At 48.1% G+C, this 14795-nt stretch overlaps 1 protein-coding gene across 1 annotated transcript in view; it reads right to left on the bottom strand.

Annotated features, from left to right (window-relative positions):
- Positions 1-14090, bottom strand: part of LOC146798149 (estrogen-related receptor gamma-like) — a 185873-nt gene extending 171783 nt beyond the window's left edge. The window contains exon 1 of the mRNA XM_085627939.1: positions 13970-14090. Coding sequence (XP_085484065.1) covers positions 13970-14007 — 38 coding nt within the window. The 5' untranslated portion in view covers positions 14008-14090. The remainder of the gene's footprint in view (positions 1-13969) is intronic.
- Between the last annotated feature and the right edge of the window lie 705 nt (positions 14091-14795).

The following is a 14795-nucleotide window of genomic DNA, read 5'->3' as shown; positions in this document are numbered from 1 at the left end:
GCCATTGCATGAAGAGAGATTTGCACAAAATGGGTCTCCGAATCATCACCTACCTGTGCGGGTTGGCTTAGTTTCTCCAGACACGTTGCCAGAATTGATTTCCAATCTGGCTCACTTAAGAGAGAAAAAATGTGGGCTTCCTTCTGTAAGGTGTACCAATAACTTGTGCACTTGCATTATTTTAAGGGGACTGGGATCAGAAAAGAATCTGGCTACAATGCAACCAAGTCCAAGGAGTTTAAGGTTCAACTGGTTGACGAGGGTAGTGGTGGCTACTTCTAGTTCCCTCCTCGACTATAAGTTGAAGAAGAATGGAGACCTGAATCTTGGAGGCCACAAGGCGCCCAGTTTTATTAGACAACCCTTCTAGATCACTGCTTTGTCTCAGATGAGGAATAAAATTAAAATTAAAAAGTGAGTGAGTACTTGGACCCCTCCTTCCTCAACTTGCATTTCACGCCTGTAAAGGAGGCTCAGTGACTCTGGAACGACATTGTATAATCAAGAAGAAGGAAGATCTGTGCATTGTCGAACCTGATATGGTACAGCATCCGGGCAGTAAGCAGCAATCTGTCCCGGTCCCTAAAGTTCTGTAACCTGATGATCATAGGTCATGGGAGAGTGCCAGCCAGGGGCCACACAGCAGGGATTTGGTGCACCCGCTTATCTGTAAAGTGGAGTGACAGCCCATCAGGCGCGATGGCAGTGTTCAACCAAGTTTCAAAGAAGGCAGTGGGATTCCCAGCCTCCGCTGCTTCTGGAAAACCAATGACACAGACATTGTTGTGCCTAGAGCGGCCTTCCAGGTCATCCAATTTTCCTTCAAAATGTTTGACCCTGCTGGTAAGATCACCGGACTGTTTGGTGAGTGAGTGAGTCTGCGGCTGGATCTCTGAGATGGCTGATTAAGCACCTTTCACCCTGTCTGATAACTTCTTCTGGTCCTCTCTAAGGAGTTCCTGATCTAGGCCACAGCATTGACCCTACCCCCAAGGTCCAGCCGGGTCACCGTGATGGCATTGGGAGTGGTGTCCAACTTCAGGGTCACAGGGTCTGCATCTGATGGGGACTGATCTTCTGCGGCGTGGGCCCTTCAACCTGGCCGCCAGCAGCAGGAGCACCCTGGGGAGTCTTCCCCAATTTCTGCTGCATCATTATGTCCTCTTGATGGCAGCCACTCACAATCTGTCCTCAGGAGGTAATGATGTCCGTTAAGGATGGTTAGACACACTATAGACCTGCCGTCCCCCCACGCCACACTCCAGGCCCAGCGGTACCAAGAAGGCATGAGAAGCCAAACTCCTCACCCCCAAACAATCTCCCTCAAGCGGGCCTTCCTTTCAGTCCCATCACCAAATGACAACCCCCGAGGTGCTGGGGAGGCCCGTGCAGCCACCCTTTCTCCAAAGCGTAGTCCCCACTGGCCTCCACCCGAAGGTCCTCTTGTCACAGGGGTGGGCCACACAGGTGAGTGGCACCACTAGCTGCCAGGCAAAGACTTTAAATCACCTGGTCCAGGCCCTGTCTGGGACGCTGATATGACAGAGCAATAGGGGCTCCCGTGACCCACATTCATCAATCCCTGGCACTCCAGGAGAGTGGAAAAGCCCCCACATAGGCACGACACACCCTGGGGGAATGCGACCTGGCCCACATCGCTGGCCGCTCCACGAGTGCCATCAGTTCCTTGGAACAAATACCACTCTGACTCCCTCCGCACCTTCAGGCAACGTCACTGATTCTTGCACTCACCAGCCACCAAGGGGCCGTCCAATCCCTTCCGTGCACATTGGCACTGGCCACACATCTTCACAGCCCACGTGCCACAATACCGCGGTGCAGCGCGGCTACTCTTAGTAGGCAGGGGAGCCTCCCAGCCCAACCCCACTGCAGTCCCAGTCCAGGCCCCCTCTATGTCATCACCAACTCGGGGCTTTTGCGGGGGGCCCCAGGATGCTGACTGATTTATGGGCCCTGTGCTCCAGAGCCTCGCTAGATCGCATACTCCATCTTTTTTGGAACCTGACTATGCCCCCTCGACATTAATCTTATATTTAACAAACTACCAAAGCAGGAGTTTATTTGTGAAAAAGAAAGTAACAATGATCATGTAGTACAGGGAGCTGTCTGTCTGCACATGGGGCAATTTGAGTTTTCCCTTTCCGAGTCTACATTCCTCGCATGACAAAATAGGCTGGGAAAACAAGTGATAATTACCCAGCCCAATATAGGGTGGGGAAACCATCACTGTTAGTTGAATGGTTTCTGAAAGCCAGATATTTGACACAATTGGAAACCCTTTTGGTGGCCCAACTCTAAATGAGGCTGCGGAATTTTGAGTTTGGGGGGCAGAAGGACCATAAATATATGCTCCCGCTGTGACAAACTTTAAATGAGGACCTAAGAGCAATAAAGTTCAATTATAGTGTAATGGAGCTCTTCCACACAAGCAATGTTGGCAGTTCTTTAAGATTTGTTGTGGAACACTAACAGCACTACCGAGGACCTGCTCTATTTGCTGACTCAACTGACGAGTATGGAAGTTTAATGTAGGAGCCGTACTAACATTCTAAGTAGAAAGAGATGGAAGGGGCAGCCTGGAACTGATAAAACTTGCAATATAGCCTTATAGCCCATAGTAGCGGGCTATGCCGGCCATTAAAGGCTCACTCCAGAGTTTCGGCTTGGGCATATAACAAGGGAGCGGGAATTTAAGGCCAGTATAGCCCAGCTACCAAGAGCTAAAAGGCTATTAGAACATTCCGACACTGGAGGACAGAATGGTCTAACAAATAAAACAAAGACCCCACGGAGCCCAGGGGTACTTAATGTGAGGCTTTTGTTTACAGCAACAGCTTGGAAATAACACGTTGTAATGTTGCAGCTTTGGGCTTCTACCTCCATTGGAATCCCAGAGCACTCCATTGTTTTCAATGGAGCTCCCAAAAGTCCCATGTTCTAAAAGGCTTTAAAACCCCTTTGAAGAATAAAAACCGTATTTATAAACATTGCATCTGTACTGTATGAAGGATTAGACAAACTGTTACCATACCTTCACGCAACCACTTTTCTACCAGAATATTACACTTTTGATAGCGACATGCCAAAGTATTGTGACCAAGTATCGACTATTATAATATTGTGAAAGTATAAATCAAACAGTACAAGACTCACCAAGACAACCATAATGCTCTATGTAAAGCCCCAAAGAGGACAAAGTTGGCAATTCATTCCTTTCTGACAGCAAAATAGAGCACACTATGGCACAATTGATTAAGCAGAACCGGCAAAGCCAATAACATGACTGAATTGTACAACAACATAATTACGCAGCAGAAATGGTCTATTTGTGCTGTCAACTGGTCGATTGAGCAGTCTAAACAGTAGATTTGGCTTGCATAACTGACATACATCAGCAGCCTAATATTACTGGCAGGATCCTGAACTATTTAAACAACACTTTGATCTGAACAACACTTTCTGATCAACTAGCATTAGAAGCAACATTATAGCATGCCAGGTTTCATGTAGATCAATCTAGGGGGCTAGAGTAGAGGAAAGAAGTTGGGGTGAGAGAAGGAAAGCAAAGAGTGGTTCAAAAATGAGTATCTTCCATTTTAATTGCAATAGAAAACTTGGCTCTCTGGCACAGTAAAAACTGCTGAAAAGAAGTACACCAAAACCAGGCATGCAACTACAATTTCACTCAGAAATGTGACTTCGCTAAGTTTGGTGTAAAACAGTTCAGTAGGTTTGGGAAAGTTGCGTCACAAAATGGTGTCACATGGGCTTTGAAAGGTTCATTTGCGAAATATCTGGACTTTTAATTTGTGGATCCTTCAAAGAATTCTTTGAATACATTTTATTGGAAAAATTAAAAAAAATCCAACAGAAAGAGGGATTATTTCTCTTCCTTGTTCAATGCAGGATTTCTAGATCCTAGGAGGATTCAACAATCTGAGCGAGTGATTGGCCGGTGGCAACTGAAAGTTTTTGTTGTGATGACTGTTACTGGAAGTTAGGCACCAAATTCCTTGAATATTGGCTGGGGAAGCATGACCCCATAGAGGACACAAAAAAAGAATACCCCTGTCTTTCTCACGGATTTGCAGATCCAAAATTTAAGTCTGCGGATTTGCAAACCTTTTGAAAAATCCAATATTCTTTCCTTTTTGCAAATCCTGAAGCAATTAACGCAGCAAAAAAAATCATAACGCAACCATGCATTGGAAAGACCACCCACTCTAATAGTGGTGGAGCCCGAGGCAAAAGGCCATGCTCAGCGGGTTTTGGGTTAGTCAACCACGAATGGCTTAGCAGGCTAAAGTCAAAGACAAAGCTTTGCGCCCAGAGTCACACTGAGATAGGAAATAGGCCTTGGCACCAAAGTAAAAGTGGTCACCATTAGCGAATCAGAAAACTGAAAAAGTGGCCTACATTTGTAAGGACACGCTGTGTAGGTGTTATGCGAGGTATGGGATTCTGCATGCATTTTGGCTTGCTTTGGACAACCAACATTAAAAACTGTCCAACCAGACCGTAAAACAGGCCCACAAACAGTCAACAAAACGGCCCAAACAGTGACCAGTCAGACCAGCCCTTCTGGCACTGCCTGATTGCTCTATTGGCCAATCTGACCTTGTTTGTGACCAACCTCTGTGCAGCGTGAGTTGGCTACCCATGGAGATTTGAGTTTGGGACCAAGCCTTACTTGGAGTTAATCGCTGTTGGAGGGTTAGACTGAGGGCCTAGCAGTAAGTCAAGTCCTGTGGCCAACTCCACTGCACTAAGGTGACATAAGCTAGTGGCCATGCACAGTAAGGGGTGGCTACCCACAAACGATTGCGCACAATATGTAATCGAATGGACTTGCTTTAAAAAAAGATGGATGTGCTGTCATAAAGATATCCCAAATATTTACTGGAAAAAAAAAGTTGTTAAAAGGAAGTTATATTTTCGTCTCCTGATAAAAGCATAACCAATGCTTAAACCTCAGGAATTCCATTAAAAACACATTTAAAGTGCACTTATAGTTATACAATAAAATAAAAACGACTGAAATAGGCCAGTTATGGTTAGTTACAAAAACCATAACTAGTGCCACGCACCATGAAAACTATGACTCTTCTACCAAGTGCACTGCTTACCATCTCGAAATATTTATACCAATAAATAACAGAAATATACAGTCTCACTTCATTACATTAACACTTCCCCAAACAGAGAATTGATAATGTATCAATAGACATTATCCCTAATCCCAATGCCAAGATGATATGCCATGTCACAGGGGTGCTATCAGTATCATTGGGTTGCTGTTAAACACACACATCATGTGTGAGGCAGTGATTGGTGCATTTGGTGGGTGTTTTCATGGTGGGGGTGCAAGTTTTGGATTGTGTAACTAACCAGAACTGGTTAATGTGCTAGGTTGTAGGTACAGAGGAACAGGGAAAGATTGGTGTGGAATGTTATCTTAAGTCCCTCGCAAATGAGGACAAACATGTGTGCGCATTGAACTTTCTTTATTCTATTTTCGGGAGAGCCATCTCACTACTCGTGCCGCGGTCATGGAATCGCCGTCCACCGCGTCACTTGACTCCCGGCGTACATTGCGGGAGTCACGTGACGACGTAGGACTAGACCGCGACACGAGAAATCTTCCCCCTTAACAACAATAACAATATGGAGCAATGGATGACAAAGGAACAACATTGGGGGGAGAGAGAGAGAGAGAGAGAGGAATATAGAGAGAGAACTCACAAGTGGAAGTCACTGAAACGTTTGGGAGACTTCACAGCACGACCCATGCGGGTGTGCGTGACGGGTGCACGGATCCCTTGCTCTCCACCTCCGTTGGATCCAGCTGTCCTCATGCTCTCTTCCTGGACGCAACCTCGGTTGGTTGATGTCTCATGTGAGGTACCGGCATTGTCTGTGTCCTGGCAGGATGGACGTGGAGTTTGCCGCTTGGGACTCTGCTCTTCGTCACTTTCTGGGGTGCAGGTTTCACTTCCGTTGGAATTCTCGATGTTCTCCCTCACAGGGTCTGTGGTCGGTGCTTCTTCTACCATGGCCCTGATACTTTCATTGAGATCGCTATCATAGGTGTCATTGCTTCCCGTGCCCCACTGAAGGATTTTGTTGCACTTGGTCATTCTGGATTGTGACCACACCTTGCCGTCGCTCAGCAAAGCCGACCGTGTGTATACATCTACGACTTGTAGGGGTTTACTGAATTTGCTGTCTCCCTTTTGGCCTGGGTGGCCCCGTTTTACTCTGACCCAGTCACCTTCCGCCAGCGAGACCTCTCTTACGTTGTGTTATTTGGCTTTGTATATGCGTTGGGCTTTCTCGATGTTGCCCTGGACAATGGCCGGGGACCACTTGCTTTGGAGCTGAATGCTCATCCAGGCCGTATTTTCTCTGGTGAAAGGTTTTCTGCCTCTCAAGATTTTGAATGGACTGTAGCCTGTGAGGGTGGGAGTGATGCGATAGGCCCACACCGTGCTCTTTACCTTGGTCTCCCAGTTCTTTCCGGCATTGATAGCTGCTTGGATCGAGCCCATGATCACCCGGTTGAAGTGTTCCACCTGGCTGTTGCCCGCTGGGTGGTAGACGGGGGTGTGTCTGGTCTAGATACCATTGTGTTTGGTGAAAGCTGTCCATTTGGCCGAAGTGAACTGGGGTCCATTGTTACTGGTGATGGTTTTGGGAATGCCTTCCCTCAGGAAGATGTTGGTGAGGAAGGCTATGACAGTATCCGAGTCCACCTATTTGCATATGTTGACTTCAGGCCACTTCGAGTAGCGGTCCACTAGGACGATGAGATGTTTAGGCGTGCCCCATGAATCTAGGATAGGGCCTACGATGTCTATGGACAAGTCTTCCCAAGGATTGTTGGGAGTGTTGAATTCACCCATGGAGAGTCTCAAAGTGATGAGTGTCTTATCAGCTCTGGCACAATGTTCACTTGCTCGCATGAATCTCTCCACTTGGTTGTCCATGACTGGCCACCAGTATTGCAGTTTCATTCTTCTTTTCACCTTGACGATGCCCAGGTGGCCTTCATGGATGATGTGGAGTATGCGGTCGATCAACGTTGCTGGGGGCACCACTCTGTCACCTCACAGCAGAAACACTGAGTCATCAGTGATTTAGAGTTCATTTCTGACTTCCCAGTATTTCCTGAAGTTGCTCTTCGTGTGCTTCTTCTCTGGCCAACCGTGCGTGACATAGAGTTTAACTTGTGAAAGTTTTGTGTCTTCATCATAGGCTTCTGCCCATTCCTGGGCACTGATAGTGTGTTTGTGATCTGTCATGAATGCCACGCTGTACTCGTCCTAGTCTGACTTTGTTACTGCCCCTTCCATGGCCGCAGCCCTGTTGAGGAAGTCTGCCACTTTGTTCTGTGGACCTGGGGTGTATTCCATGTCGCACACAAAGTCTAAGAGACGCAACCTCATTTTCGCGATGCGTGGGGTGGCTGTTACTTTGCAACTGGAAGTGAGGACTTTGATGAGGGGTTTGTGGTCTGTGCGGAGAGTGAATCTCGACCCCCCCCAGATACTGCTGAAACTTTTCCATCGCCCAGGTGGTTGCTAGCATCTCCTTTTCAATCATGCTCTACCTCTCTCCACAGGGGGTGAGGGAGAGGGAGGAAAACCCAACTGTGGTCTCCATACCATCTTCCACTCTCAGGGTGTGGACCGCTCCCAACCCTTTGTCACTGGCGTCTGTTGTCAGGATGCTGGGCAAGGTGCCATCAAAGACGTGTAAAGGAATCGCCTCACACATTTCGCTTTTGATGGTGGAAAATTCAGCTTCCGACTCCGCGGGCCAGGAAAAGGCGTTTTTGTCTTTCAGCAGTTGGTGCAAGTTGTGCGTTTTTGTTGCGAAGTTCCTGACAAACTTGCTGTAGAAGTCCACCAGGCCAAGGAATGAGTGAACAGCTTCTTTGCTTTGTGGAGATGGTACAGACATGATGGCTTCCACGTTAGTCGCCTTTGGGGAAATGCCTGCGTTGCTGATTTCGTGTCCCAGGTAAGTCCCTTTGCGTAACCCGAACCTGCATTTCTCGAGTTCTGCTGTGAGACCATTGGCCGCCAGAGTGCGCGGTACGGTGTGCAGGATGCGGTCATGTTCAGCCTTGGTCTTCCCCATGACGAGGATGTCACCCTGGAAGTAGAGAACCCCGCGGACGTCTTTGAATAGTGCGTGCATACGTTTTTGGAAGACACACGCAGCGGATGCGAGACCAAAGGGCAATCGTCGGAACCTGTAACAGCCGTACGGTGTAATGAAAGAGGTGAGCTTCCTGCACGACGGGTGTAGTGACACTTGGTGTAATGCGGCTTTCAGGTCGATGGTGGAAAACAATTTGACGCCTTAGATCTGTGCTAGTAGTTCATTTATTTTGGGCAATGGGAACTTGTCCACAGTGATGTTTTTATTGAGTTCTCGGAGATCAATGCACAAACAAATTTGTCCGTTCTGTTTGCGCGCCACCACTAAAGGTGCAAGCCATTCGGCGCACTCTATTGGTTCGATTATGTCACTGTCCTCCAGCCATTTAAGTTCCAGCTGTACAGCCTCTCTGCAGTTGAACGGGTTGTTCCTGACCTTGTGGAAGACTGGCACTGCACCTTCTTTGAGCATGATCTTGTGTGTGAATTTGGACATTTTTCAGATGTTGCCATTGAAAACTGTGGGAAACTCCTCCTTCAACCAGGCTGGCGTGGATAGGTTGTCCGTTAGAAGTACTTGGGTGTCGCTGCCTGGGTTAAGTTGACTGCCCAACGCTCCCTAGTCAGCCCACCCCAGGACGGATGGGCCTTTCTGTGCGACGTACAACTTGGCTGTCGTGTGTCTGCCTTTGAACTCAAATGAGAGGTGCCAGAACCCCACCATTGGGATCTTCTCTCCTGTGTACGTGACCGGGTGAACGTCGGTGGGGTGAAGGTGATCCCCTACCACAGGAGCAAAGTCCTCGTCCCTTATCTGTTTTTGGATGATCGTGTATGGGGAGCCGGAGTCCGCTAACATGTTGGTTTGGATGCCCCGATCATTAGTAAGCAAGAAGGTTTCCTTTTGATCGTACCGCCGACGCCCAGGTTGTGGTCTTCAATGCACAGGATGCATCCTGGTCAGATTGGTCTGCTCCGTCTTGGTCATCAGAGTCTTGTTGCACGTACTTGACAGTGGTACTTCTGGGCTTACGTCTGCAGACTTTTCCGAAATGCCCTGTGATTCTGCATAAGGAGCACTTGACATGGAACGCCAGGCACTTCCGATCGTTCGCCATGTGAGATTGGCTGCCGCATCTGTAGCCGGTTCCTTGCTTATCTACCGAAGTGCGGTTGGGTCCCTTGGAGTTGAGCATGGGTTGCCTGTTGGGTGCCAAGCCGGAGGTGGGTGTGCGTTTTGCGTTCAGACTCTCTTGTCTGTCACGTTGCACACTGTTGGCTGTTGAACGGTTTCCTTCTTGGCGGCAAATTCGCACCATTTGGACAACTCGGCCCTCTTGACTATGGCAATGATCTCGGGGAGGGACGCTTCACCATTGACCCAAAGCTTTTCTTGGACGCTGGAATGGGTGGTGTGCATTATGATTTGGTCTCTGATAAAATCATCGTGCAGGATGCCAAACTAGCAGTTGATGGACAGTTTCTTAAGGGCTGTTACGTAGTCCTCCACCGTTTTGGACTTGGTCTGCTTGCGTTGGAAAAAATTGTTCCGGTTGATGGCTGTGCAAATTACCGGCTGGTAATGGCTGTCCAGATCGTCAAAAGCATGTTGAAAGACATTGTCGTCGGCGGAAGCTCTCGGTTTCTTCACCATGTTTTCATACACGCGCAGGCCTTCTGTTCCTAAATTATGCAGGAGGATTTTCTTTCTGCGCTTACTGGAGAACTCTTCCTCCCCTTCATCTTCCAGGGCGGAGAGGTAGTTTAGGAAATAACCTTTCCAGTCGGCCCATTTCATGGCTGGTTCCTCTGGTTTGGGGAGAAAAGGAACCGGGTTCGTTAATGAGAAGGTCTGTGCGCACATGGCGTGAACAGCGTGGAAGGCGGAACGCCTTGCTTAGTGGTGCAGTTGCAGCATGGCTCTGTGTAGGGCGCTGACGCTGGTGTCCTTGCAGCCGGGCACGTATGTCTGCAGGCAGAGGACGCTGGCTGCAGAGGACGCACAGCTGCTTGCGGCGTGGCGCTGTGTAGGGCGCTGATGCTGGTGTCCTTGTAGCCGGGCAGTTATGTCTGCGGGCAGAGGACACTGGCTGCAAGGTACTCACAGCTGCTGCTGGTCCGTGGCAGGTGATGTAGGAGGGGTTGCGGGCGCACAGTGCCTGGCGTCGCGTCGTCAGTGGAGCAGTGCTGAGGATGAGGGAAGAATTCCTGGCGTAGCCCACAAGTGAGGGGCACGGTGTGGATCACACTGACTCCCGGGCCTACTGGTTGCAGCTGCTGCTGGGAAACGTGGGAAGAGCAGGAACCGCATGCCGATTAGCGTGCCGATGCACTGGGAAGGTGAGGCTGGGTGCCTGCCTCTTCCCTGCAAGCTGGCCGGGTGGTTCAGCCACCATGTCTGTACAGGCTCTCCCGAGCACTGATTGGCAGGGAAAGGAATAGCGGGTGTTTTCTGCCTCGTCACCACTGTGGAATGTTATCTTAAGTCCCTCGCAAATGAGGACAAACACGTGTGCGCGTTGAACTTTCTTTATTCTACTTTCGGGAGAGCCGTCTCACTACTCGCACCGTGGTCGTGGAATCGCCGTCCGCCACGTCACATCACTCCCGGCGTACATTGCGGGAGTCACGTGACGACGGAGGACTAGACCGAGACACGGCAGTTGGTACAAAGAAAAATGGTTGTAGGTAGTTACAGCAAGTAAAACCCATTAAAGTTAAGCATTTATTTTGAGATTAATAGAAAAGGAAGGAAAAAGTAGAGCTAATGACACATAGGGTCCCATCACAAGTATTGACATAGCTCCTCATATCGACCTGATTGAAATGTAAAGGTCCACGGGCGATCTCCGGATCCATTAAGTTTGCCATGAGGACTACAGCTGCTACAAGCCACCAAGATCTCTGAGGGGAAATAATGTATTAGCTGTAGAATCGTACCCAGCATTACTGGTTTTGACTGTAATTCCTTGTTTCTCAATGGAATGACAAGGTCTCCCTTGTAATCCTCCATAACTCTGCCCCTCACAGTTACCAGTTCACCCACGATATATCTGTAACTCAGCTGCACCCCGTGCAGGTAAGAGTGGTGGGCCGGGTTGGGGGGGGATTTGACAGACTACCACAAGGGGAAATTAAATAAATAATACATTTGTCGTTGTGTGTCGAAATCCCCTCCCACCCGACACCACCACCCCACTGCACTTACCTGCACAGGCCGCAGCAGCTGTAACTGCGGTCTGGCACGTAACTATAAGTAGAGCAACAGGTGCTGTGGCACCAGGACCCAGAGGTCTAAGGGGCCCACTCAACCCAGATTATTAAGGTATTTTACAACCAAACCAATGTGGAAGGGGACCTATTTTCCTTGTTTGCAATAGGGCCCATGGCCACTTGCCTCTCCACTGCTGGGACCTATAAATGAGGGACCCTCATAATGAGGCTTTTAAGAGAAATCTGAATCTAGGAACAAGACCTCGGCATGGTTGGCAAGATTGAAAGAGGAGACTCCTGCAAATCCAGGAAGACTTCAGCTACATATTTTATATCACTTGAAACATTTAAAGATTGGGCAACCATCAATGATAATAATAAATCATTGGATACTGGTTACAGGCCGAACAAACCTTTCAGTGACACGTATTGAAGGGTTTTTGTCCATCATCGGGAAATCAAGGGTCTCCTAGCCACCATTGGTACAGGAGCCCCCAGAGGTACAAAGATCAATGTTTATGGAAACTGGCCCCTCCCTTAAAATTGCTGATTGGGTTCACTAAAGGGCATGGTTGAGGAGCTTTTGCAGAAAAATGTTTCTTGCAAATAACCGGGGCCATCCAATAACCACCTAACTTTTTGAAAATTGGTTAACAAATCCACATGTGATCACTTGAGCAATGAGCACTTTTATTCTTTTGTTAAAAAAATAAAAATAAATATGGCATTCAGAACCATAAACTTTAAACAAAATTTCTCTGAATGGATATCGGTGTGCAGTAGGGGCGAGTCCCCTCAGCTAAGGCGGAGGAGAGTTGCCCCGCAGCTTTAAGGGCAGTGCAGAGGAAAAATAAAATGATAATAATGAAACTTTATTATAAATTTCTTTTTCCGTTCCTAGGTGCAGGGAAGGGCAGGACTGGCCAGAGCAGGGGCCAGGGGAGGAGTGGTGAGCACACTCGAAGTGCACTTGAATGTTTGCCGGCCGTCTTGGACAAGCCAAACATTCATGCGCACTTTGCATGTTCCCCACCAGGCTGCATTACACAGCCTGGTGGGGAACATGCACAGGCTCCCTGTCTGAGCACCGAACCACGGCGTTCGGACCAATCACAATGTTGCAATGCTGCGCTGTGACTGGCGTAGGGGAGCTTATAAGGGAACCATCACAACACTACATTGTAGCATTGTCATTGGCTTATGGAGTCTGCAGCCCCGGAGCTTCCTGCGATGAGGAGAGGCGGTGGCTGGCGACGCGTCCAACAGGTAAGTTTTCTTGCTTATTTTATTTTCTACCCCCACCACCTCCCCTGCCCCTCCACCACTGTTACCTACCAGCCACCACTGGTGTGCAGTTAAGTGTACTACGATCATAAGAAATACCCAGAAGGAACCTATAGAGCTTATTGAAAACCATACAGTGGGCTCCTGTCCCTCATACCTCTTCATCCATCACAGCTCTATGCATCCCATAACATGATAACCATACCAAGGTGGTCCTCAACATGACATGGAAACACTTCCCACATGGGATCAAAGCAAAGACAACACAATTCCAATCACACACCGTGCCGTGTACCATGCTACTAATGTAGGCAATCACTTCAGCGCCTCACTCAGGGGTAGTAAGCATTATATAAATGGTGCAATACAACACAACATATCCTCTGGAATTTTCAAATTGACTGTTTTCATCTGTATTGACTTTGTTTTTGATGTTTCTGCACACATTTATTTCCTATATTGATTGAATTGTGAATTTATTTTGTGTAGAATCACTGTAGCATCCCAGGCTTGGTGCAGTGCTTAATTTGAGCCGGCACAAACACGTAATTAGTTTTGGGTGCTGGGCACGGCACTTAATTGTGAACACCGCACTTAGTACAGTCTGCCACATGGTGGCACTGCTCATCTAATTAGAGATGAGCAGAACATTTATAAATACAACAAACATAAAAAATTACTAATACCTGCCTCCCCAATAATTCCTTTAGATTTTCGGACCTGAAATCATTTGAACTGTCGCACTTGCAGACAAGAACGATAGTTAGTATTTGTTTTGGGGGGTGCAAGCTGCAGTGGCCTTCTGGTCGGGGCCCTGGCACTTATTATTTTACAAATTAAGCACTGGTTTGGTGGTACAGTGAGCCACACTTTTAGGCAACTTCTTAAGAAATGATTTGCCTCAATCTATTAGCTTAATGCAGGTTGATTGTCTCCACCTGATTCTGCTGTACTCACTCGATACATTGGCTACTGTTGCTGCTTGCTATACTTTGATGAATATATGAACTTATAAAGGCGCTATGATGTTATCAAAAGATGACATCAAGCGCTTTACAAAAGATATAAATTTATAAACAGCAGCCTGTCCTGAGCAAACAATCCCGCTTTAGAGGGTCCTTCTCCCAGCACACGTTTCACAAGTACTAATAAAGCGTCTGGAGATGGAAAACTGTAGTTTGTGGCGCTTTATAAAAGCCCTAAGTAAATACATTGAAATGAAAGTTCTCAAGTACATGCAACCATAATCCGTATAAAGAAGCATGCGATACAACACAGTCACTTACAGCATAGTGATCTCTTGTGGTAAGTCCGACTGCAGCATCGCGGATTCCCCAGGGACCAGGGGTCAACGGCAGGAGTGGTTGGCGAGATCCCTGCCTGCCTGTGATGCGGCTGGAGGCAGACTGTCCCTCCACCTGGCTCCCAGGGCAGCCTCAGCAGGGGCCGAGCTGACTGTGCAGCAGCCTAGGACTCAAGCTGCGCTAAATCCCCATGTGCTTGGAATGAGGGATCAGTGCTTGTCAGGCACAGCCAATCAGCAGCTGATGCGAAGCACGGGGAGAGCCCAGGCCGTGCCAAGGGTCTCTCATAGCATTCTATCAGCTGCTGAAATCTGACATGGCGGAAAGGGTACACCTTTACCGAGGAAATTGACACTTGGGGAGAGGATGGGCCTTAGGGCCAGAGCTGCCGATATAAGAGTTGGGGAACCAGGTTCGATCTTGGGAGTCGGCTCAGCTTCCTGTGATTCTGGGCAAATCTACTTAATCTCCCTGTGCCTACCAAAAATGATTGTGTCCTTGTGTTATGTAACTGGTGCTCATGTAAAGCGCTCAGATACCTTCGGGTTGAGTTAGCGCTTTAATCTGCACAATTTTTTTATTTTTTTTGTAAAGTGCACGTTCACCCAGAGGGATATCTTGATGTTTGTTGTTAGCCAACAGTACTCATTTTATGGACCTCAGAAAGATGAAAGGCTGGGTGGACCCACCAAGATCTGAACCTGTGCCCATATAAACACAGGCCCCTACAGTGGACACATTAGACCATTAAGCCACCAGACCCAGCTAAACGGGTCATTTAGGAAGAGATCATGACTGCTGCATCCAC

Source organism: Triturus cristatus, chromosome 9, assembly GCF_964204655.1.
Source record: "Triturus cristatus chromosome 9, aTriCri1.1, whole genome shotgun sequence".
Classification (NCBI taxonomy): Eukaryota; Metazoa; Chordata; class Amphibia; order Caudata; family Salamandridae; genus Triturus; species Triturus cristatus.
The sequence above is the reverse complement of the archived record's forward strand: the minus strand, read 5'-3'. Positions and strand labels throughout refer to the sequence as shown.